Genomic DNA, 27,263 nt, shown 5'->3' on the forward strand with positions numbered 1-27,263 from the left:
CCAGACCACAAAGTTTGGAAGTGACAGGGCTCCCAAGCTTGTGTTCATCCCACTGAGCAGTGTTCATACCAGACCCCTCCCCAGAGAATGAGAGTTGAGGCAGAGGATAAGAAATTGAGAACACATTAAGGAAAAAGGAAAAGTAGAGAGAATTAGGAGGGGTTCAATAAAGACATGTCAGAAAAAGCATTAAAAAAGAAATGTGTGCAGCAGTCAGGAGAAGGCCGAGGGGAGAAGAAAAGCAGAAGGCCCGAACCCCTGGGGGTGGGGGGCACCCAATGAACTTGGCAAGCTGCCTGGCAGCAAGCACTGCAGAGAGATCTATAGCCACCAGATCCACCAAACCAAGGAATCTGTGAATCATTAAAAAAATGTTTATTTCTTTATGCCACAAATGATAAAACAGTTAGTCATAAAATATGAGGGTTTTTTTTCCCAGAGTAATTGCTGCAAATATTTTCAACCATTCTTCGACATGTTCCATGTTTAACTAGTGAAAAAGAAACGATGTGTTTTAAACCAAAATCAACCTCCAGTTGTCCACATGGCACGCTGTATACTTGCATGTAGAGATTAATTTATTTGTAAGATACTCAAAGCTTATTTAGCATTGATGCTATCATAGGTTGGACAGAGGCTCTGCCCTGAGAGAAACAATAAAAGTCACTCATCATTTCTCTCTTCTGAAACATTGTTTCCCTTTGCTATCTAATTTTAGCATAAATAATAAAACTGTGGGCCAAATCAGAGAAATTAGAAATGCTTTTGAAAATGTGGTCCCTAAAGAATATCCTTTTGTTCCAGCAACAGTGATTCTTCTCAATGCCAAAAAAGAGAAACACACACACACAAACCACAAAGTCCTGTAACTAGTTTAGTCACCATTCTCCAGTCATCCTAGCTTTGTGGTAAGTCAGACTTCTTACGCTGGATATTGATTAGTCCCCTGGGATATGATTCTGAGAATATACAGCAATTCCAACCAAGTATTTGTCTGGCCAAAGAACAGCCAAGCATTCTAGCTGCCAGAGACCTCACTGTCCAGCCTCAGAACTGGGCAATGTATAGGAAGTCTGTTTTGCTATAGTTCATCCAAAGGAAGGGGCATTACAAGCCTGCGGTTCTCCCAGAGAGGAGGTCTAACACTCTCGTTCCAGAATACCAAGAACTTGTCATGTGGCAAAACAATCAGGAGAAGTTCTCCATAATGCCATAGAATAAGGCTGATCTTTGGGATTTCAAAGTGAGCTAATTTTCACTTTTGAAAAATAGTGCGGTCTCCCAAAAAGAGTACTTTGTCAGAAGAGAGGAGGAAGTTGAAGCAAGGTAGTATACTAGTTTGCCAGGCCTGCCATAACAAAGTACCACAGACTGGGTGGCTTTAACAACAGAAATTTATTTCTATACAGTTCTGGAGGCTGAAAGTCCAAGATCAAGGTGCAGGAGGGTTGTTGTCTTTTGAGGCCTCTCCCCTTGGCTTGTGGTGGCCACCTCTTCCCCGTGTCTTCACGACTTTTCTTTGCATCCTAATCTCTTCTTCAAAGAACCCTAGTTGTATTGGTTTAGGGACCATCCTGATGACCTTATTTTTAACTGAACTACCTCTTTAAAGACCATACCTCCAAATATAGTCACATTTCGAGGTAGCGGGGGTACAAGTTAAACCATCACAGCTTCAGAGGGAGAGCAGAGCCAGTGTTACTGAGCCAGGTATCCTGCTGAGTGCTTTTGAGATATTTCTGCATATAATCCTCAGAAAAGCCCTGTGAAGTAGTATTTTCTTCCAATGTTTCAAAACCAAATATAAATTCAATGACTTGTAAAATATTTTCTCCCAACCTCATTCTCCTTTTCATATATTGTGTCTTAAATTATACTACTAATACAGGACTATGTGTTTATTATAAAAAATTTAAAACACTATAAAAGTATACAGAATAAAAAATGAAAGTCCCTCACTCAGTCCCTCCCTGCTCGGTATTAGGTAATCACTGTGATCAGTTTGATGTGTGTCCTTCAAGACCTTGTGATGCTGCCACATATTCAGACACAGGGATTTTTAAAAACTGAGATCATATTATAGATATTACTCCACAACTTGTTTCTTTAATACTTAACAAGATAACTTGGACAGATTTGTATGTATAGATCCACCTCATTCTTTTTCATGACTGTGTCATGTTCCATGCTGTGGACATACCACACCTCATTTAATCAGCCACCCTCCATTTGTTTCCAATTTTAAAACTACCGTGAACATTGCATTAACATTCTCTGTTTGTACATCTATAAGAAGGGCATTTTTATAGGTAAGAAACCTGAGATTGAGAGAGGTTAATAAATTTGTTCAAAAGTCCATAACTAGTAAGTGGCAGCCCCAGGACTCAGGAAAGCACATGTGTGTCTGCTGTACAATGTTGCTCCCGTCCTCAGTGTCCATGGATTGAAGAAATGAAGAGCATGTCCTTTCAGTCACTCTCCCCACCCCTCCTGCCCACACATTTTGATGGCCTCTCAGAGATTGCCCAAATTCCAAATGCGTGGGACTCTGAAGGACAGGGGACTCTGATGGACAGGAGACCCTGCTCCCAATTTTGTTATATCCCTGTGCAAATGAAGCCTTCATAAAGTTACTTGGAAAAGACGTGTCCTACCAGACTTTAAAATGACAGCAATCTCTTTCTCCATGAAGATGACAGTGTAAGGAAAATTCCCATTTTTCAGCTGGATGGGGCTGGGGATTGAAGCATGGATGGAACTGGTGAGAGCATGTTTCTTTGGTCCACTGTTGGAAAGAGTGAGTCCACAGCAGGGAGAAGTGGCCAGGATGCTTAGGGTGTCCTTGGGAGCCTCCTCTAGTAGGTGGGGGACTTTGAACATTTGTTAGGAAGAAACCAATGTTCTTTCACTCACAATTTCCTTCCCACTTAAGAGACTTCCTACTTGAGGTCAAGAAATCCCTCTACTGCCTTGTATGCATTTCATCTGAGATTGACTGACTCTGGGCGTGGGAGAAGAGAAATGCATGGAAGGGGTAGTTAAAGCAACCCAGTGTTCTGCCAGCCTTCTGTTCCTCCAAACAATGCTCCCCAGCCCATGAGAGGCTAGGAATGCCCCATGAAGTAACATTCAGGGGTACGTTCAGACTCTTCAGCACAAATGAATATCCCACCTCCTTCCCCACAACAGATCTTGCCCTGCACCTCATAAAATGACCCACCCAGGCTGAAATAAGCTGGGCTCCTCCACGCCTCACCCTTCTCATATAGTAACGAAGCTCAAATGTCGTAGCAGAGAGAGAATTTTCTGAACCCCCCCATGTAGAGCGGACCTCCCCTGTCACCCTCTCCTGTCATCCTGCTTTATTTCCCTCATAATGTGTCACTGTCTGAAATTGTCATATCTTCTCTTTATTTGTTTATTGTCTGTCTTCTCCCAATATAATGGAAGCTTCACAAGAACAGGAGCATTATCTTTCTGTCACTGTTATACCCCGGTACCTAGAAAAAGTACCTGGCACATAGTAGACGCCAGTGGAAATAGTTGAATGAATTCCATTCCCATTTTTCAAAACACTTTCTCTCACTGTAGCCTGAAAATATCCCTCCCATTTTTCAAAGCTCAGCTCAAATGTCACCTAATTTAGAATGTCATTCATTCATTCATCATACATGTTGAAAGCCTACAATGTATTAGATCAGAGGTTCCCAAACTCTGTTTACAGCACTGTTAATGTCTTGGTAACTTTTTCATGGTACCCCTAGGGCAAAAGGAATACCTAACAGTTCCATTTATTAAGTAGTTAGGTCCAAACAACTTAATAAGTATATGTGTCCTAATGATGTATCAGCCACTTGAAAAACAATACATATAACTTGAAAGAAAAATACTGTTTTATTCCATTCATAAATAACATTTACTTACTAATGGGATGTGTGTACCTGTGCAATTTCTCAAAGCCTGAAATCGGATTAGACAAATGCCACCCTTGTTTTCTTTCCACATTGATTTTCTCACAGTGCTCGCTTTTTATCAAAGCAAACTCAACTCTGCAAAGATGAGACAGCATAGAAAGGAATACAGCATAATCTAGTAGTTTGCACAGTGTTCAATAGCTGTCAAGTCTTGCTGTGTTTCCCTTGAATATTTAAAATATCCTGAGACAGCCCTGTGACTTTGCTGTGTTCCCTGGGTCACAGTCTCAGAAGCACAGTGTCAGACACTTAATGCTAGGCCCTTGGTATACATGGTGAAAGAATCAGACACGGTCCTTCCATGACTTCTTAGTACTTTGTGCTTACTTCCATGTTGACAGCGTGTACCACACTGTATTTAGTTATGTGTTTGTATATTAGTCTTTTCTACTAGACTCCAATTTCCCCCAGGATAGCTACCCTGTCTTTTTACTGATAGCAGCACCTCCTAACATCCCTACGGCAGAATAAGAGTTGGGTGCTCTATAAATGTTGGTTAAATAAATAATTAAACAAGAGAATGAATAAGTGAACAAGCAAACAAACAGCCCTGACAAGTAGCATCATGTCTTATTTTTAGCTACTACAATAAGAACTAGATTTTGAGAAAGTTAACCTTCTTCCCATCTGAGAATGCCTGTTGACTAGAAATGGCCTGGTGTGCAGGCTCACTGACTGACTCCTGCAGTTGTTATTATTGACACAGCATCTGTCCAGACTGCAGGAATATTCCACTGGTCTGAATGTTATCCCAGCAGTTTCTTTCAAATTCTGACCAAGGGAGGCCTGTAGCAGAGTTATCATTTCTTTCATGTGTTACTGTTTGACCCTTGACACAAAGCAGCAAATGTTCCCTAACTTTATGCTGTACAAAAGCCCTATAAGAAAAATGGACAGATGAGCCAAATGGGCATTTACCTTATGCCTACCATCAGTAACTGTGAGAATAACTCTGTGGATGCCATGAATTTTCACAACCTCAATGATGAGAATTACTGGCCAAGATGGATGGTCAAGGTGTATGGCAAGGACAGCAACTTTGCTTCTACTCTCCACTTTGGCTTTCTTCGCTGACTCTGTGTTGGCTATAAACCTATTCCCTGCAGTATTGCTGGTCACCAAACTAACACAGGTGTCTTCATTGATCTGCATTCAGATCCAAAACCAGTATAGCTCGGATATGGTGCTTCTTAAGAATCATAGAATTTCAGAGCTGGAAGGGACCTTTGAGGTCATTCAGTTCAAATCTCTCATTGTTTGAGAGTAGAAATTGAGGCCCAAAGATGTGATAAACTTGCCACGACCATTCTGTTCTTTCTGGCCATAGGAGCTACTGCCTTTGTCTCCTATTGGAATGTGCTGCACATTCCAATAAGACATTCCACAGCAATGATGCTGCAGACGATAAAAGTGAATTGTATCAAATTGAGGATGAGGCAAAGTGGAGTAAGAAACAGCTATCCCTAGAGCATATCCCAAATCTTTCCAGCAGTGCCTCTCTAGTCTAAGCAACCATGAACACTCACCTGAACTACTGCAGTGGTCTCCTAACTAGTATTTTTGCTTCCACCTCGGGCTTTACCACCCATTTTCCAGATTGAGTCTGCAGCCAAACCTGTATTTTTAAATCATAAGTGCAATTCTAGTCTCCCTACTTAAAATTCTCCAGTAGCTTCTGTTTGTACTTAAAATATAATCTAAGTACATGACAATGTCCTGTATGACCTAGCTCCTGACTACCTTAGGTTTTTATTTTTTCTTATCTTCTAATACTCTTCTCCTTACCCACTAGACTCTAGATATACTGGCTTTACTCTTTCTTTGAACACCCCAAGCTCTTTCATACTGCACAGCTTTTGTAGTGGCTGTTCCTTCCATCTGGATTGCTCTTCCTCCTGTATTCACACAGCTAGTTCCTTCTTGTCATTCAGATGTCCCGCCTCAAGTGGACTTCCTGACTATCCACTCTGAAATCGCTTCCAAATCACTGAATTCCCTGCAGAGTACTGATCACTACCTGATATTTTTTCTTTTAAATAATTTGTTTGCATGTTTATTTGTAATCTGTATTCCTCCCTTAGAACGAAAGCTTTGGGGGGATCGGGTTTTGGCCTTACTTACCAATGTATCCCCAGACTGAGAATAATTTTTATGCTCAATAAATATTTTTGTTTTAAGAACAGTAAAATATTGCACTAGGGCAATAAAGAATTTAATACGGAATTTAAGAGCACTACAAACTACCACAGCATCTTGGCCCTTACATTGCTAATTATGGCTGCTATCTCCTTAATACCAACGCATGAGAAGCTTAAGTATAGTGAAGAAGAGAAGAAGAAACAACAGTTTATAGGTAACACAACAGTACTCTAAACACTTTGGAAGTCAAGGTAAAATGCTTAATTAAATTCAAGGGATTCAGATTGTAGGTTTAATTTGATGAGACATGAAGATGTGACCTGAGGAGACCTTTTGGGGCCTCCTGGATCGACTCAGTTCCGTGGTGAAATCGCTGAGACCTAAATGAACTGCCTGATTGGTTTGCTAGTTCACACCTACTGCTTCTCCCAACAGAATCCTTAGTGTTTCCTTCCAGGGCCAGAGGGCCTTGCTGCTTCCTTAGAAAAGAGCAGAGAATTGAAAATGGTAAAAATTAGATGACCTATGTCCTTAAGAATGAAAATAATCTTCTTAGACCAGCTAGAAATAGTATAAGAAGCTACTGTGGCCATGAGAACTGTGCAAACATGATGGGAACTTGAACTTTCTTGTACTGATGTATTCTATCTATAGTGTAATTGGCAATAAGTTCTCAAAAATCTGTAAGCTGATTTTTCAGGAAACCCAGAAAACTTGGGCAACCAGGGAGGCCTTTTCTACTCCTCAGCTTCCCTTGGGGAATAGGAACCCCCCAAAATGTTCTATGTAGCAGCTCTACAAAAAAATAGGAAAAGAGGTTGCATCTTTGGAGGCAAAGTGGTTCAGAAGTGTCCTAGGAAGCTGTCAGGGGATTAAGGAGTAACCCCGGAGGCTTAGCTAAGAGACTCTCAGGTTTTTCCAAATCAAGTATCTAAGGGAGAATATTTAACTGAATTATTCTGAACGTCTTTGTTTGTAAAAATTGGAAAGTGATTATGAACGGATTCTTTCTTATAAGATATTTTTATTTGTTTTTTTTTTTTTTCTTTTTTGGCAGTGTTGCTTCTGTCATGACCAAGAGCCAGAAAAAAAAAATTATTTGAAGACTCTAGGTTCTCATAAAGAAAAAACAGCGTCAGTTTGATTCTACAAGCTGTAAAGATTTGGCTCATGTAATGCTCTGGGTTTTGAGTAATAATAGGTCAGCGTGTCATGTCCACGGAAATGCTCATAAGGATAGCAAGGACATTGTGAGTTGTTTCTAAAGAGCTTTAAGGAAAGGGTAGGTAGACATCTACTCATAATGTGTCAGACATTCATCTACTCAGGGGAGTTTGGGCCCTTTCTATAATTCTGAAAGCTGGAAAGAAAAGGACTGGAAGTTAAGGAGATTCTATATATCATGTTGTGATTTTTTAAAAATTTGTATTTAAGATATCGCCACAATTAAAAGGATAGTAAAGAAAACCAATGAGCTAAAGTGTATTTCTATCAAAAACTCTTTTCATACCATTTCTAAAACAGAATCTGTCAATGCCATTTTTTTCAAAAATTTACGAACTGTAGCTATTTTTTAATCAATAAGTGAGTGGGGAATGGAGGTGGGGGGTGGGAGAGGTGGTGAAGGCTGTGATCTAAGTTGTAGCATCTGGCACCTGGTATCCTAAGTGGAAATATAGAAATAAACTAGGCATGGTTTTCCACTGAACCACCACTTACTCCCAATGATCATGTCTTCTACTCCTTGTGGCCTTCCTGGTCAGGTATCTAAAAATATATACTTTTCATTAGTTTTAGGCTTTCTCCTCTATATTCTGGCCTTGGGTCACCTCTGATGCCCGTTTCCTCTGTTCCTGCTCTGTGCTTCTCAGTGTTGCTGCTGAGTCTCAAAACCGTGCTGGCCATGCTCTCTGTAAGATCAAGCTCTCCAGCCTCAGCAAGACCCTCTTTGCTACCCAGCAAGTCTTTTATTTTGTTTGGTTGGCTGCTACTCACTTTTCCTAGTGGCTATTGTAGGCCTTCAGGCTGACTCTCTGAAGGCCAGTTCACCTCCAATTTCAGCAGACGGCTTGGAAAACGTCTCTACAGAGATGACTGAGTCTGTTCCACACGGGCAGCTTCAACTTTTCTCTTCTTCGAAAATCTATTTCCTATTTCCTCACCCTTGCTCCCTCAATTTGCTTCTGTCTTCTAAGAATGAAATATATATCCTTTTTCTTTATCAGATTCTTCTTCTTGTCAACTACTATCTGCTCTAGGAACTGTGGCATCAAGTGCATGCACCCTTTCCTCCTGATATCATCAATTTTGTTCCTATATCAAATCATCCCTCAGGGGTCTCTCATTTTAAACAAACAAGTAACCCTTCTGTGACTCTACAAATGACGAAGTGTCTCTATTAAACATCTTATAGGAATAGCTGTACTCATCCACTCCATTTCCTCGTTAATACACTTCTTTCTTTACTTCCTCCAATATTGCTTTTTTTTTTTTTTTACATTTTATTTTTTTGAGGTATGGTCTCATTATGTTGCCCAGGCTGGTCTCAAACTCCTGGGTTCCAGGGATCCTCCCACCTCAGCCTCCTGAGTAGCTGGGATTATAGGTACTTGCCGTCACACCTGGCTGTTATAATACACAATAGAAATTGTTCCCCCATTGGCCTTTTTTCAGTATTCATTCTCTTGGCAACATTTATCCTATTGACCACCTTCTACGAATTCTCTCTTACGTCTTCTTCTACCACTCTTATGGTGCTTTTTGTAGCTTATCTGATTTTACATTCTCTTTCTATCTGAATGCAGACATTCAACGGAGTTCCAAGGTTCCCTTCTCTCATCAGTCTATACTTTCTGCCTAATAAGCTGCTTCTAAATCTTCAAACTTTGTGCTTCTTATTTTGTGTCTCTATGGCTTTAGCCCTAACCTCTTTCCCATGCTAAAACCTCCACTGTGTAGTTGAATATATCAATTACTAGTCCTGCCTGTCAAATTCAATAATGTCTCTAAATCGAAATTATTATTTTCCTCTCCCAAAACTCCTCCTAACTTTAGTACTTCTGATAATGGCATTTACCATTCCAGAAACCTGAATGTTCATTTTGCATTCAACAAATAAATATTTCCTGTGTGCTTAATATGTGGCATTCAACAGTTCCAGGCACTGGGGATAAAGGAGTGAACAAGATGAACGAGGCCCCTGTCCTGATGGAATTTATATTCTAGAGTGTGGAAACATAAAACAAACAAATAAGTAAAAAAGATAAAATTTTGGCAGAGAGAAGTGCTGTAAAGAACGTAAAAAGTGAATGACTGTTATGAGGGATGGGTTTGCACCATATGACAACCATATTAGATAAGGTGAGCAAGGAAGCCACTTCAAAGAGGTGACATTTGAGCTGAGACTTGAATAATGAAAATGTCAATCATGAAAATATTGAAGAAGGAGCTTCTCCAACAGAGATATCAGTGAGTGCTAATATGCATATACCTTTTGCTTCCCTCTTATCACTCTAATTTCAAATGTTTGTCAAATCTTATAGAGTGATCTCAGTTTTGATCCCTCTTGTATCTATTTCCTCCTGGGTTAAGCCTTCATTACATTTTTTTTTCTAAAGGGATAGGGTCTTGCTGGGTTGCCCTGGCTGGCCTCGAACTCCTGGGGTCACCAGATCCTCCTGCTTCAGCTTGCTGAGTAGCTGGGACCACAGGCATGCACCACCATGCTTAAGCCCTCATTACTTCTTGCTCCCCACCCATTTCCAGTGTAAACTTCATATCACTACAGAGGTGACCACACTAAAGTAAAATGCTACGTCATTCTCTCACTCCAAAGCCTCTAGTGACTCCCATTATTCGCCGAACTAATGTAAACTTGGAAGACCAACATTCCAATCTTTTCATGGCTCACACCTGTAATCCTAGCACTCTGGGAGGCCGAGGTGGGTGGATCGCTCGGGGTCAGGAGTTCGAGACCAGCCTGAGCAAGAGCAAGACCCCGTCTTTACTAAAAATAGAAAGAAATTATCTGGCCAACTAAAAAAAAATATATATATATAGAAAAAATTAGCCGGGCATGGTGGCACATGCCTATAGTCCCAGCTACTCGGGTGGCTGAGGCAGTAGGATTGCTTGAGCCCAGGAGTTTGAGGTTGCTGTGAGCTAGGCTGATGCCATGGCACTCACTCTAGCCTGGGCAACAGAGCGAGACTCTGTCTCAAAAAAAAAAAAAAAAAAAAAATCTCTTCATGGTATAACCTCAAAAGTATCTTCCAATTTTTCTCTTCCATACTGCTGGGCTCAGTTCTACTGAAATTAGGGTTCAGAACACACCTTAAACATTCCTGCCTCCAAAGTTGCCCACATGTCCCCTCCACTTGGACTCATTGTCATCCCCTCACACCCTGCATGGGCCAGTCATAGCCCTCCACGCCCTGTCTCAAATCTCCTTTTCCTCTAAGACCCTTAACCTTAAGATTTTTCTCTGTTTTAACCTACAAAGAACTGTATTCCTTTCTTACAGAATTTGTCATATTTTGCCCTAGAATATAGTTATGTGCACATCTGTCTTCTCTCTGGATACCCCTTACTATATTACAGATGTTTTAAGACAGGGCCCACATGTTATTCACCCTTGTACTAGTGTAGTGCCTCATACATAGTTGGCACTGGATATTATTTGTTGAATGAATGAGTTTGTCAAATCTGAGTTTGATTAGCTAATAGTTATTTTATGATACCCCAGGTGGTTTCCCTTTTATCATTCCTCTTACTCATTCTCATGAGACCTATATATGAAAAGGCAGAAAGGAGGGAGGAAATAAATACAGAGAGTCCTTGTTTTGAAACAGTCTAATTAGCTTCAAGCTGGTCAAATGATTAAAAGTTTATATTGAGAAACATTAAAAATACCATTTTAATCCTGCATAATCAGTATAGTATGAGATAAATAACTCTTAGTGAAATGCTAATTGATTGATTTCTTGCTCAGGAAATAAAATTGCTTAGCACTATGCAGTGCTAAAAAAATACATCATCACAATCACAGAACCTCGTGCTTACCACATTGCTGCATGTTCTATATCGGATATTTCTTCCTTCACAGCTCCTAGGTCACAAAAAGAAAAAAAATTTCATTACTACTTATGAAAGGCTAAAAATTTGAAATATTTTTTAGAAAAATGATTTCTTCTTAATACAAGTAGAAGGACCTTCCTTCTCTTCGAAGTAGGTTCTTAGGAGTTACTATTAAATACTAAATTGAGCAGATCTAAAGAAGTTGTATACGTAAATTGATTTCTGGGTAAGAGTTGACGTAAGTATTCATTTTTCTTCAAAAACTTCCAAAGTAAGTACTTAGTGCATATTTATCCAAATAAATATTAATGCAACGTTTTCTGAAAAAATACTTATATTAAGTGAATTTTATCTTCTTCATATATTTCTGATATAAAACTGAAAAAACTTAGATCTTGAATATGATTAAAAAAATTGGACTTAATATTCAACATGTCTTAAAAATCACACTTCTAAGAACATTAAAAGCCATAATTCTTTAAAAATTACTTTTATTTCTAAAATACATGCTCATTGTAGAGGTTTTGAAAAAGATTACTAAAAATAAAGTCTCCTGTAGTTGCCTCATCTAAAAATAATCACTATTGTTTTATTTGTACCCTTCCAGTGAGAAGGAAATCACATCACTTAAATAATTATGTAGACATTTTTATCTACTTAAAATTCTTTGGAAGTATTTTCCCACACTATTAAATAACTTTAAATACATCATTTTGAGAGCTACATAATATTCCATCAAATGCTATAACATAATTTGTATAATCATTCTTCCATTACTTGTCACTTAAGTAATTTCTTATTTGGGGTTCAATAAATGATAGTGTGACAAGCCATCTGCAGGCATATGCTTTATCCAAGTTTCTGTGTCTTTAGAATAGATAAATTTCTACAAGGGGAATTACTGGACTAAAGGGAATGAACTTTTATAAGGCTCTTGATAAATATTGCCAAATTGCATTCCATAAAGGTTGTACCATTACATACTCCCACCAGCAATACATGGGAGTTTACATTTTATTGAATTCTTGTGAACAAAAACAATCAATTTTTGCTAAAACATCCAATGATGACACTTAAATCATGAACAGTACTCTGCTTTTTTCAAAACTAGTCATATTTTTCAAAAAGTAAGTTAAAAATATACTATAGAATTCTGAGAGAATGATTATGCTAATTGCTAATAGTTGTGGAATCCCAGGTACCTTTCTAAGTTTGCTGTACTTGTCAATTTATTTAATCTTCTCAAAAACCCTAGGAGATAGGCTACTGTCATTATATCCATTCTACAGATGAGAAAACTGAAGCTCAGGAAGGCTAAGTAACTTGCCAAAATCACACAATTATTAAGTTGTAGAGCTGAGATTCGACACCAGACCATCTGGCTTCAGAGCTCCCGCTCATAATCACAATGTTTTAATGCATCCTAATTCATGTTTTTTTTTTTTGTTTGGCAAACATCATAGAGTTTCTATTTTGTGCTGGGCAATGAAATTACTATGAAGAATTACAAAGAAGAATGAATACGACTTAATCTTTATTATTAATCAAATTAATCAGGTAATTCAGTGTAAGAAATGCTAAATAGTATTTGTCTTAGGTCTTGAGAATGTTAGCAATAAGAAAATGTCATCTGAAAACATAATTATGTAACAGCTATCTTAAAAGTACAGAAAAGGCCCCAGGCCTAAAGGCTTGACTGTATCAGATTGACTATATTACCATAAATTACAAATAGAAAAGGGGGCCAGGTGTGGTGGCTCACGGCTGTAATCCCAGCACTTTGGAAGCCCAGGAGGGAAGATCTCTTGAGCCCAGGAGATCAAGACCAGACTGGGCAACATAGTGAGACCCTGTTTCTACAAAAAAATAAAAATAATAATTATCCAGGTGTGGTGGCACACTCCCATAGTCCTAGCTACCCAGGAGGCTAAGGCAGGAGGATCACTTGAGCCCAAGAGTTCAAGGCTGCAGTGAGCCATGATCATGCCACTGTACTCTAGCCTGGGCAATCCAGCCAGACCCCATCTCCAAAAAAAGGTCCAGCAATGTCCCAGACAAAGGCCCAATGAACCCTAAGCCCTTGACGTCCCATTGGCAAGACTGCTGCAATCTCCACATAGATGGCTCATGCTAACCTAGCTGATGCCAGCAAACATTCAGTTCATCTGAGGAACACTGTTCATTATGATGCCATGTTGACCAAGCTACTTGCCAAGAGTGGTCTGGATTTTCATGACTGCTGACAGACAAAGAGTGCTGGCCATGCTGACTTAAGTATTCTAGTCCATGTGATGGACAGTTCTATTCCTTGTAAATAAATCAACTGGCATTCTGGTTTGAAATATTAATCTCATGGGCTGGGTCATTGAGAGTGCACCCCCGAGAGAAAGATCTGTTCTTGGTACTCACTATTGTGGAAAAATATCAGGTTTCTGAGTCTAAAAATATGAGAGGTAGGCTCCAGATGATGGTAAATTTACAAGGTAATGATTTCTACAATTGGGAGACATTTGGTAGCATACCACCTAGACATTGGTGTTTGCTGAATGTGATATGTTCTTCAATTTTAAAATTCTTGCTGCATATATACCATAGTGCAGTGGTTAAGAGTACCCACTTTGAAACCAGACTCTTCTTTGTGGAATCTTGGCTTTATACCTCAGTTTCTATGCTTTAGTTTTGTCATCTGTAAAATGGGATATTATTTATCTCCTGGAATCATGAGGATTAACTGAATTATTATTTGTGAATCACTTCAAAGGGTGCTTTGCACATAGTAAGCATTACCTGGGCATTTGATAAATTAATTAAGTGCATAATGGATGTAAAAATATAATAGATTTTGAAAGGAGATCAAAGATTTATGGAAAAAAGCTAATCAAAGACATAGAAGCATGCAAACATTAGGTGCATTTACAAGTTTTCAAATAGTTCTTGTTTTCTGGAGGTTAGAGTTTATGTGGGAAATGGCAGTACATGAGTGAAACAACTTTTAATTTTGAACTTTGTAATAAGAAAAGGAGAACTACTGAAAGTTTTAAAATAGAGGAGATTCAATGACTTTTGCTTTAAAAAATAAGATCTGGTGTTAATTATTGAGGCCTTAATACTCTATGTTTTTCACCTTCATTTTATTTTCTTTTCCTAACCTTATATCCATGAAACGAATAATGGAAACAATTCTGAATTAGGAGTTTGAAGATCTGGGTTATAGATTTTGTTCTTCTACTTGCATAAATAAGCCTGTTGCCCTCCTCTCAGGGTCTTAGTTCCCCCATCCGTCAATGGATACAAGAATGCCAGCGCACAAAGTTACGATCACCGACTGAGATAATGCACAAAAGCTCTGTTCAAATGCCAAGGGGGTGATGACAGAGATATTGCTTATAAAACAAAACAAAGCAGAAAAATACTTGCTTTGATAATTTAAATGAGCCTCTTTCCAGATATTTTAAACTATAAATACCTACACAGATTTCACAAACATCCTTGGATCATGGAGATATAAGCATAGAATGTAAAAGATTGATTTTAATACTTATTATTTAGGAAGAGCAAAACAAAACAAAAACAAAGCAAAGAAAGAACACTTGTCATGGTTCCCAAAGAATATCCTGTAATTGTCTAACATTTAATATTGATTTGCAAATAATTTATTCATGCCCCTGAACTGTCTTCCGTTTACTGTACTGTATTACTTTACTTTTTTTATTGAGAGCTTATTTAATTTGGCTGAAATATGATATTAAAGTGGTAATGCTTAAGTTTGGCAAGCTGCTTATTATTGAAAGACATTATCAAATTGCAGGTGATAGTAGAAATACTAGCCTCTACTATATATGCACTGCCTGCTATAGGTATCTGACCCGATGTTAGGTATTTTGTATATAGTATCTCTAATCTTCCAACAACTCTGCAAATTTTCATTATTCCCATTTAATAGATGAGAAAACTGAGGCCAAGGAAGCTAAGATGGCTTAAGCTACATACACAGAAAAAGAGAGAACCAGAAACAGAAATCCAGAATTGCTCCAAATTATGTCATACAATAAGAAATGGAACTGGATGTGCTCAAGATGTGTAATATACTAATACTAGTAAACTAAACACTAAAAATCTGAGAAGCTAAACAAGGGGTTGGCCTGGGGATCAGCTGCATCTTATTGTTACTATTTCAATTTATCATCTACTTCTCAATTCTGGTAAATCCACTTCTGGACAAGCATACCTAGACACACACTGGAACATCTCCAAGAAAACAGTGCTCATCAGCAAAATGCAATGTGAAAGAACTTCAGTGCGGAGATGCTTATGCATTTTAAAAGTTCAAATGTATTAAATTTGAATATAAATTTTACAGAAGTAGCAAAGTGACTATTCCACTGCAAGGATTTAACTCCTGCCAAGTGTGAATTTCTTCATCGAAGGCATTTATCTGGGCACAAAACCCTCATCTGAGAATTAAGCAGTAAAAAATATTTTCTCTCTTTTTTTTTTTTAACAGTTCATTAATATAAAACAGCTGAGTGGTTTCTTTCACACTTAAAGTAAAATCCACCTCAGGGGCTGAAAACAAGCATTAGAAATTTCAGTCTAAAATGGAGTCTGAGGAAAGTTACAGACCACTGATAATAGAGGATTAAGTACACGCACTCTCTCAATGCAAACTGTAAAATAGTTACAGGACTGTCATCAGTGACTTAAGCACTATACTGATTATGGACTCAGAAACTGGCTCAAGTATGAAAGATCAAAATATAAATATTAGAAGAAATTCCAATCCAAATTTGTACAGAAAGTTCCTTATTGATTTCAGTATTTTCTCCTAGCCAGTCACTTCTTAATTTTGACTTAAAGGCTTCTCTTAAAAACGGAAATCCTCTCAATCATGAGCTATTACTTGTGAATTATTCAGACTTTAATTCACTGATGAGATTAGTATAGACTTGATACATACTTTGTCTCTCATTAACACATAACACACCATCTACACTCTTCCAGTTCTTAAAATCCTGATGTTATCTTAGTTTCAATTACCATGATTTGACAACCACAGAGGAGATGAATTGCCATGGAAAATTAAAAGCTCTCTTTCTAGGCTTTAGTAACTTGTTGGCTTCTTCTTCCTCCCACACCCCTTCTAATATATGTCTATAAAAGAGGGGGATGTATTCAGTTTCTCTCTCTTTCACCTGAAAATTCTTCTCATGGCCTCACTGAGCAGAAAGATGCTTCTGGTGACATAACCAGACTTATACCTGGCGTCAGTGAAGAGTTTCTAGAAAATCTGGTAACTGCGTGTTTAAAACTCTGGAGTTCTTAAGAACAACTTCACTTGTATTAGGTTCATGAAACCTCAGGCTTTATCTTTGATTTCCAAAAGGTGAAGAATGTTGCTAAGCATTAACAGGTGACTGTATTTCCCTGAATACCACACGCCTTTCAAATAGGGACTCATAGGCAAAGAATTTTAAAATAGGACAGTCCATCTGCTTACATATTTCTCTTCTTTTAGGCATCTAATAGAAAACTATGAGCTCTTCACAAGACAACAGACATGAAGACATGTCAGCAATTCAAGCCAGAGGGACCCTGGGCCATTCAGACTGTGGGTTCTAGAAAGACTGTGGATTGGACAAGGCAAGGAGGTCTGCACCCATAGCAGGGGTTTCTCATCCTGCTGGAACACCTTTTACTCCTTCATTTCCAGTGAGCATTTCACTACTCACTGGAACTAAACAGCAGGAGCTTGCCCCACAAGGAGACCATTAAAAGATTTCTACATTTCTGCGGCTTTTTCCAAAGATTTTTAAGAGGAATAACAAATTCTGAGAACACCTGAGGAAACCAAGTACAAGTGTACTGTCAGGCTACTTTTCATTTTCACAGACACATCATTGTAAGAGGTTCTTTCAGGAAACACTTGATACCAATCAACTTAGCCATTAAAAAGGAAACTACCTATGAACGTCCGGACCCTGTGTGTAAAACTCACTGTCCTCATCTATGGTTCAAACTGGCGGCTGAAAACCTAGGGAGTAGAACTGGAGTCTGTGCAGAACAGATGGTTAGTTGTGGTCTTACCTTGCCTGGGAGAGAAAGAGGAATTAGATGGCATGCCAGCTCTGTGGGCTTCACAAGTCCCCTGTTCTCATCTTTCCCTGAGGTCTGCTTCACCCTTGTGCTTAAAAAAGTCATTCTTGAATAATCTATATTTTATTCTGTGTTTAAAATAATTATTACTTAATTCTAATTTACAGTGTCTTAAACAAAAATCAAAGTGAAACTTGTTTAGGGGTAACGTTATTTGGGGGTAACTCCTCCAGCAAGAGGAGTTAATTCAGCACTGTCTCTTCTTTAAAAGTATCTACAGAACCATGCTTATGTTGTATCTTCATTACATACTCTACCTCTAGATGATTGGAAATGTCCTAGTGTGCATCCCTAGTGAGTAATTTATTAATATTAATAGATTTGAATGGTTTTTAACAAACATTTAAGGAAGGTATATTTACTCTGAACAACAATATGAAGCACCCTCCCCTCTCCCTGTGCTTCCAGACAACCATCTTCTTCAAATAATAAGACATTGGCTTAGAAGATTCTCCATAACAAGTAAGGTTTAATCAGGTAAGACCTGCCTATGAAAAACTGATCTTCAATATTAAAAGGTGTTTTTGACCTTCTTTGTGGCTAACCTTTATAGTTTATCCCCGCCATGTGAGGTTAAATCTCCTTCATTGGACAAAGCCACTAAAATTCTAGAAACAATGCATCCCCAGCACACACAACCACGAGAGGAAAACAGGAGACAGAGGTCCTTGGTGCTTTGGGACTTCCAAAAGCATACATAACAAATATCTCTTTCTCCTAAGCAGTTGAAAGTTTCCTGAATCCCACGCAGAAGCAGTTTTCCACTGCTTCTTCTGCATGTGATACATCACATGGCTCAAACAGATTAGTGCTAAGGGAGAGATTTATTTTTTTTTCTGAATAGATAGATATGCAAGCCAAACTATTATGACAACTTGATAAATGCAGCTTTTGAAAATGCTTTCTGTTGTAATAATACAACAAACAACAAGGAGGCATGCTGCCAGGTGTCATCCATCAGTAGGTGAGCTGGCTGGCAACAGACACAGCCCTGGTGCCACACCAGCTCTTCCCAATCTGTCAGGGGCTCTAACGGGGGCCTCCTGAGCCAAAAGAAGAGTTGGCTTTAAACCTTCATTTCAAAGCAATTTTAAACTGATTAGGGGATAATGGAAGCTCAGATTGAAACATGGTGCCAGCCGGGTGTGGTGGCTCACACCTGTAATCCTAGCCCTCTGGGAGGCCGAGGCAGGAGAATCACTTGAGCTCAGGAGTCCAAGACCAGCCAGAGCAAGAGCAAGACTCCATCTCTACTAAAAATAGAAAAAATTAGCCAGGTGTGGTAATGGGCACCTGTAGTCCCAGCTACTTGGGAGGCTGAGGCAGGAGAATCACTTGAGCCCTGGAGGTTGAGGCTGCAATAAGCTATGATCATGCCACTGGACTTTAGCCTGGGTGACAGAGTGAGACCCTGTCTCAAAAAAAAAAAAAAAACAAAGAAAGAAAAAGAAAAGAAAAGAAAGAAAGAAAAATTGGTGCTATAAGTTATGAACTAGACTTAAAACTGTTCCTTTGGCATAGATAACATTTTTGTGACTTCAGTTTTATAATTCAATACTTCGGCTCTATACTAATCTATCATTATAAAAACATTCTGAATGCTGTGCCAACTTGGAAACCTTGATTTATGTATACAGAGAAAGTTACTAAAACTTAATGTGGAGACAAAATTTGACATAAAGGAAAGTTATGTAGGTTCGGGGAAAACATTCTAAGACGACATCCTCTCTGGTTATTTTACCTTCTCTTGGCCAGATGGAGAAAGTATCTCTGTACTTTTACAGATTTTTGAGCAACAGTTAGGAGGCTACAGAGAGGTTAAATTAAAATTTAGACTCCCATGAGAATATTATAGACTGAATTTTGGAGTTTGTGTTCTGAGTTTCAAATTGGTTTATTTGCTATTATGAGTGTTTGGTATGTTCTAAATTACAACTAGAGAAATCACTGCCAAATTTTTCCCCCAAAGAAGTATGATTTTACATATCTCTGCCTGTTCTTCAAAGAAAGACATGCTACAACAGAGCATCAAGTTTTCACAAATACGGGCTGGCATTATGAAAAGGAGGAGTGTACTCATGTATCCAAAAAAGAATAAAGCAAAAACAATGACACTGTAAACTATAAAGATCATGCCCAGCTTCTAATGAAGCCAGAAAGTGCTCTGAGTGGATTGCGCAGACAATCTAATGAGACAATACACAATAAGCGTTCCAGCAGGGACAATGAGCCCCTGGGCAGTGCTTCCTGGTTAACAAGCCTTTGTATAATGCTCTCTGATTTCCAGTCACTTAACACATTTACTGAGCAGACACTCTAAGCTAGTACTAAGCAACACACTGGGAAAGATTAAAAAATGATGACTTCCCTGACTCTTATCAAAGTTATAATTGACTTGGAACAAATCCCCATGAATCAGAACACAACATACACAGTATAATGCCTAGTGAACAGCTCATGGATATGATCTGAATACTAAATACAGAAGGAATTTGAAAAAGGGAAGGTTGATGAGAGGGTGATAACTTACAGAGAAAATATCTTAGGTAGGATGTCCTGTGTGAGCCTTAGGAGTCCCAAGAATGTGCTGGGAGAGAGGAGAGTTTGAGATTCAGCTCTTCTTTCCTACTCTTGCTTCCTAAAATGCTATAGTAGGTTCCTTGCCCTATATTCAATTCAGTGAATTCATCCAACATTGACTGGATACTTACTATGTGCAAGGCAGGAAGATATTTAAAAAAAAAGCAAAATAAAACCTGTGACCATAGCACTGATAGTCTAATGAGAGACAGTGTCCTGCAAATAATATAACACACAAGACGATGTAAAGGTGACTGAAGGTGATGCAAACAAAATACCTCACAAACGTAGCACAGCGAGATTCAGGGGCAAAGCTGAAGGTGGCTTTAAATAACATTTAGGATTTTGACAGGAGAGCATGGGGAAGAAGGGGCATTGTAGTTGGGTAGCTTGTCAGGAGAGGAGGCACAGAGGCAGCAAAGTGCCTGGCACTTCAAAGGACTAGGACACAGTCCTGTAGCTGCCCAGGTCTCTTTTCACTGTTAGAAAGCCATATTTTGTCTCTTTATTTGCTTTTCTGCCCTGTGGTCTAGGTGTTTGATCTCTGAGCCCCAGTGCCCAGCAAAGCGCCTGGTGTACTGTTAGCACTCTACAACCATTTAATGAGCTAAGGAAGGAGGAAGGAAGGAAGGAAAGAAGGAGGGTGGGAGAGAAGGAGGAAAGAGCTAATGGCCAAAGGAAGAGGGGAAGAATACAATAGAAGGAAACGCTATAATTTCAGGCAATGAAGAACTTTTAGCCTTACATTTACTCTAATTTTCAAACACTGAAACCTGATCAAAATCTTTCTATAGTAAGTTAGAGATGCAAAGTTTAAAATGAAACTAAATAGCTGCCAAAGGAAAGAAACTTTTGGCTCTTTCTTATGGACATGTTTATTTTCATATATTTACTCTAAGTTGCGTTTGCCATTGCAATGCATTTGCTCCCTCTGAACGATGGCTAGGGGTGGGGGCCAGGGGATTGCTGCCTTTGGCTTGTGATCCGCTAGCAGGAAGGACATGCACTTTATAGTACATACACACATGCCATAAGGTTTGCAAATGATCTTATATTTGCTCAGTAGCCAAAAGAGGCAAAGAATGAGAATAAAAACAAATGTGTTTTAGCAACATCAAGTCCAACTTTTCCATCTTCCCCATGAGGAAAATGTATATTATGAAACTCTAGGATTCTAACAATCTTACCCAATACACCCCTAGAGTGGGGAATTTATGAATTATTTTGGCTAGAGACGAAAGTTCTTCTATCCTTCCATGACACCCAGATGTCCATTGCAAAATGGGGGTCTGGAGAATCACAACTTGTAAAAAAAAAAAAAACTATTTATATTAAGAGCAGCTTTTGCTCCTCTTCCTGCTTGGCAGCAAAATGGACTTTGACTGCATATCTGGAGGAGAAAGGGTCTCTTCTTCAGAGTCACACATTTCAGTTTTAAAGTTGAAGTGCACCTTGGATGTTTGTTCAACAAATATGTATTGAATACCTGTTCTGTTCCAGGTAGTGCCCACTTGACTTCATAGATGAGCAAACTAAATCACAGAGAAACTAATAGAAAACAGTGGTCCCAAAATTCAAAATCAGCAGAAAAAAGAAAAAACATGATCCACAAAGTAGGCAAAGAAACTCACTGCTATAAGTTCTGGTTCCCACAACATGTGGCTCTCTCCCGCTAGAAAAGGATGTTTATCTTGACCTTTAGAGTCCTACCCCAAAGTCCCAAAATAGGGATTGGCTCTGTAGCTATTTGAAGTTGGTATATGCAGTTATGGGCTTTGGATAATGATAACGTATGAATATGACGTCACCAACTGTTTTATAGTTATTCTTCCTGCCTCCAGGTGAAGCATTCATCCCCCATTGTTTGCGATTCTGAACTCCCTCTTTTTCCTCTTAATATCTGGTATCTGTTTCTGTCTCTGTCTCCATCTCTCTCAGTGATTGAAACTAAGCAAAAACAGTTAGGATTACATAACTCTTCTTTCTTATTTTCTACAAATTGGACCCAAACAAAGGAAATAAAATAATTCAAGTAGTATTAGAAAGCTTTCTCATTTTTTGGTGGTTGAAGAGAGGGAGAACTTGGCGGTATGAATGCTGAATTAAAGGTGGAAAGTTAAATTCGACTCTATAGATAAGAAGTTTCATGATTTTAAGGGTAGGTGAGTCTCAGATAATTTGCATAAACTACCCAAGAATCACTGGGACATTAGTTTAGACATTCACTAATAAGCTGGAAACTTAAAGGATCATATTTATAAGCTTAATTAATAATGGAATAAAAGGAAATGTCAGAAAGCACTTAGTACATCTACCACTTTGGGCAAGGCTGATTGTGACTAATACTGGACAACTGTATACCTTCTCAGAGAAGTCATTCTTGTCACTCACAGTAGTATTTGGGGTAATCAACACTTTTATGTCTTGCAACACTGGCACCCATGGCTGTACACACGACCCTACCACATGGTAGACTGGGTCATAGAAACTTGAGTGAGGAATTTTAATATAAAGAATTTGCTTTATCAGGAAATTCTTTTTTTCTTCATTATCCTAACCTCTAAATTCTCAGGGAGCTAGAGACAAACTTCATCATTGCACTATCATCCCCTTCAACATAGCAGCAGTTCTAACTCTGGATACATATGAAAATCATTTGGAGAGCTTTTAGAAAATTACTGACACGAGGGCTTCACCCCCAGAGATTTTAATTTAATTGGTCTTTGGTGGGGCCTAGATATTTGTTTTTGGTTTTTTTTTTTTAAAAAAAAGGCTTTCCAGGCAATTCTAAAGTACAGCTAGGGTTAAGAACTACTTCCATAACAGAAGGAGGAATAAAAATCACATAAACATATCAATAGATATAGAAAAAGTATTTGACAAAATTTAACACCTTTCCTGATAAAAACTTTCAAAAACTAGGAATAGAAGGAAATTTTCTTAAAATAATAAAGGGCATATGTGAAAAGCCTATAGCTAATATCATACTCAATGGCTTCCCCTCTAAGATCAGGAACAAGGATGCCCACTCTTGCCACTTCTGCTCAACATAGTGCTGGAAGAAGTCCTAGCCAGGGTAACTAGGGAAGAAAAATAAATAAAAGGCATCCAAATAGGAAAGGAAGAAGTAAAATTATCTCTGTTTGCAGATGACATGATCTTATAAGTAGAAATCCCTAAAGACACTACAAAAAACTTAGAACTAATAAACAAATTTAATAAAATTGTAGGGCACAAACTCAACACACAAAAATAAGTTGCATTTATTCACACTAAACAAACTGTCCAAAAAGGAAATTAAGAGAACAATTGCATTTATAATAGCATCAAAAAGAATAAAATACTTGGTAATAAACTAAGGAAGTGAAAGACTTGTACACTAAAAGCTACAAAACATTACTGAAAGAAATTAAAGACAATGAAATAAATGGTAAATTATTCTGTTTTCATGGAGTAGAAAACAAATATTGTTTAAATGTCCATAATACCCAAGGTGATCTACAGATTCAATGCTATCCTTATCAAAATCCCAATGGCATTTTTTACAAAAATAGAAAAAACAATCCTAAAATCCATATGAAACTAAAAAGAACCCTGAATAGTCAAAACAATCTTCAGAAAGAAGAACTCTTGTTTTCAAAATGTTTTACAAAGCTATAGAAATTAAATCAATATGGTACTGTCGTAAAGACAGACATACAGGCCAATGGAACAGAATAGTACATCCAGAAAACAACTCACACGTATATAGTCAATTGATTTTTGACAAAGATGCCAAGAATACTAATGGGGAAAGGATAGTCTCTTCAAAAATAGTGCTTGGAAAACTGGACATTCACATGCAAAAGAATAAAACTGTTATTTTTTCACCATATACAAAAATTGGCTTGAAATAAAGACTTAAATGCAAGACCTGAAACTATAAAACTCCTATGAGAAAATATAGGGTCAAACTTCATGATATTGATTTTGGCAATTATTTCTTGACTATAACACCAAAAGCACAGGCAACAAAAGCAAAAATAGACAAGTAGGGCTATATCAAAATAAAAGGATCTACACAGCAAAGGAAATAATAAACAGAGTGAAAAGGCAACCTATGAAATGGGAGAAAATATTTGCAAATCATATATCTGATAAGGGGATAATATCCAAAATATATAAGGAACTCCTTTAACTCAATAACAAAAAAACCCAAATAGCCCAATTTAAAAATGGGCAAAGGATCTGAATAGACATTTCTCAAAAGAAGACATACAAATAACCAAGAGATATATGAAAAGATGCTCAACATTACTAATCATTAGGGAAATATAATTAAAACCACAATGAGATACCACCTCAGGCCTGTTAGGATGGCTATTATCAAAAAACCCAAAAGATAACAAGTGTTGATGAGGATGTGGAGAAATCAGCGCCTTTGTATACTGTTGCTGGGGATATAAAATGGTGCAACCACTATGGAAAACAGTATGGAGGTTCCTCAAAAAATTAAAAATAGAAATATATGATTCAGTAATCCCTCTCCTGGGTACTTATCGATAAGAATTGAAATTAGATCTGTAAAGAATGATGATGGTACTTTGATAGGGATTGTATTAATTCTGTAGATCACTTTAGGTAGTATGGACATTTTAACAATATTGATTCTACCAATCCATGAGCAAGGTAGATTTTTCCATCTGTTTACATCTTCTACAATTTATTTTCTTAGTGTCTCGTAGTTCTCCCTGTATATGTCTCTCACATCTTTCATTAAATATATTCTTAGATATTTAATTTTCTTTGAGGCTATTGTAAAAGGTATTGCGTTTTTTATTTGAATTTCGGCTTGACTGTTATTGGCATATATGACTGCCTCTGATTTGTGTGTATTGATTTTTTATCCTGAGACTTTACTGAATTCATTTATCAATTCTAGGAGTCTCTTGGTTGAATCCTTGGGGTTTTCTAGATATAACATCATATCATCAGCAATGAGAGAGTTTGATCTCATCTGCCCCCATTTGGACACCCTTAATGCCCCTCTCTTGTCTAATTGCTCTAGCAAGAAATTCTAGCACTATGTTGAATAGAAGTGGAGATAGCCTCCACATGTACTTACCATCAAATTGACACTAACTGATCAACACTATGGTGCTTCCATGGTAGTAATATTCTCTAGGGATTAGGGGGTTGGTGGGGGTAAACTCAGAACTAATGGACACTGTGAGCATTGTAGGGGGGAAGGGCATGCCTCTAATACTCACTTGGGTGAGGCAAAGACATAAAATGTAACCAAAACATTTGTACCCTCATAATATCCTGAAATAAAAAAAAAATTGAAACCAGGATCTCAAAGTTATATTTGTACCCCCATATTCATTGCAGCATTATTCACAACAGACAAGATGCAGAAATAACCTAAATATCCATCAATGGATGAATGGATTAAGAAAATATGGTAAATATATACAATAGAATATTACTCTGCTTTAAAAAAAAAAAAAGGAGATCCTACCATATAAAGAAAAATGGAAGCACTTTGAGGACATCATGCTAAGTTAAACAAGCCAAACACAAATGGCAAATACTGCATGATTACACTTACATAAAGTATCTAGAATAGTCAAATACACAGAAGCAGAGAGTAGAATGGAGGTTGCCAGGGGCTGGGGGCAGAGGGAAATGGGAACTGCTATTCAACACACATAGTTTTCAGTTATGCAAGATGAATAAGTTCTAGGGATCTGCTGTGCAACTTTGTTGGTATAGTTAACAATACCATGTTGTACACTTAAAATTTTGTTAAGATGGTAGATCTCAAGTTAAATTTTCTTACCAGAATAAAAAAAAAAAAAAAAAAAGAGGAAGGGTAATACCAAAGAGGGAGTCAGAGGAAATTAGCTCTAAGATCCCTTCTGGCCCAGTCTGAAATCTTTTCTCAATTCTGCAAAAGCACAATTCCTTCTACCAACCTTGGTTCTGTGGTGTAGAAATTAGATTCCTGATTCTTTTCTAGAGATGATTAATGTCTTATATTTTTCTTCCTCTTCAGCTGAAGTACAGATTGAGGAAAAGAAATGACAATACTGCATATGCAGTTTAAAACCAAATTATCAAACATTTGCGGGTTTTCTGTGTGCTAAGCACTATAAAGGCATTTAAGAAAAAGGAATGCTCATAACTTAATGGGAAATAAAGCATTAATGTATGAAATGCTGCTACCAGAATAACCTAACAATAAATGTAAAAATACCAAAAAAAAAAAAAAAAAAAAAAAAAAGCCAATTCCACAGATGTATTATATAACTGGGGGAAATTCTCTTAGTTCTTAAACTATCTTGCTAACTATAATGAGTAGAAACTCAGGGGCAAATTAATAATTTGGTAAATTCTTGAGACCCTTGCCCCTTGGGATTTCTACCCTTAGTTACACCTAGCAACTTGCCTCAGGCATAGTTGGCATTCAATAAATATTTCATAATGAATGAATTAAAATTGAGGAGAAATAAAAACTTTAGAAGGGCTATTGAACAAACCAAATAAGGAATTTTTAAATAAACAAAAAAAGACAGCTGAATTATAGACTCTCGATATGGCAAATAAAGGTTATGGACACCAAACACATTTCCAATCATCTTTTATTTCCACAAACTGGTTTATGGGATAAACCAGGCCATAAATTGGTCCCAAACATTTAGTCATTGGCTTTAGTGCATTCTCCTTCTGAAAGTATATCAGATCTTGGAACAATACACTCTCCCTAAGATATATGACCTGCAATATTAGAAGTCCTGGTAATACATTTAGACTAGGCTTTGACCCAAAAAGTAAAGGAAGGCAACCGCAAACTCTTAAGCATATGTCCCAAAATGTGCAATGTCCTCTAACACAACAAAAAGACCACCTCATATAAATGACATGAGGAGTCAAATCTACTCTGAACTTGTATATCTTGCTTTTAAACAAAAACTCAAACATTTCCAAGGAAAACAAGGCTGATAACATGCAACACTAGAAGAAGAATAACAGATAAATCTTGCTTTGGGACTCATTTGAGCCGAAAGTTCTAAAACCTCTTGAAACAAGTCCTGTGAACCTAACTGGATGTTATGATAGAGATGAGATGCCTTTAAAGAAGAAAAAAAAATTTTTTAAGACGCCAACTCTTACCACTGAAAATTTTCTTTTGGTATTTATTATTATATGGTATAGAAATTAGTTGCTAACTAAAGCTAACTAATGTGTCAATATTTTCATGGGAGGACATCTGTGTTTGCAATTAAAAATCAGAGAAGTTAGCTTACTTTCCCTCAGCATAATTATTATGAAATGAGAATTTTAGAATGATCTTCCCCA

At 37.7% G+C, this 27,263-nt stretch overlaps 1 protein-coding gene across 1 annotated transcript in view; it reads right to left on the reverse strand.

Moving 5' to 3' along the window:
* The window catches only part of ADAMTSL1 (ADAMTS like 1), a 366,380-nt gene that overhangs the window by 299,303 nt on the left and 39,814 nt on the right, over nt 1–27,263 (reverse strand). The window contains exon 3 of the mRNA XM_045563528.1: nt 11,175–11,220. Coding sequence (XP_045419484.1) covers nt 11,175–11,220 — 46 coding nt within the window. The remainder of the gene's footprint in view (nt 1–11,174; nt 11,221–27,263) is intronic.

The sequence above is a fragment of the Lemur catta genome, chromosome 10 (genome assembly GCF_020740605.2).
Source record: "Lemur catta isolate mLemCat1 chromosome 10, mLemCat1.pri, whole genome shotgun sequence".
Classification (NCBI taxonomy): Eukaryota; Metazoa; Chordata; class Mammalia; order Primates; family Lemuridae; genus Lemur; species Lemur catta.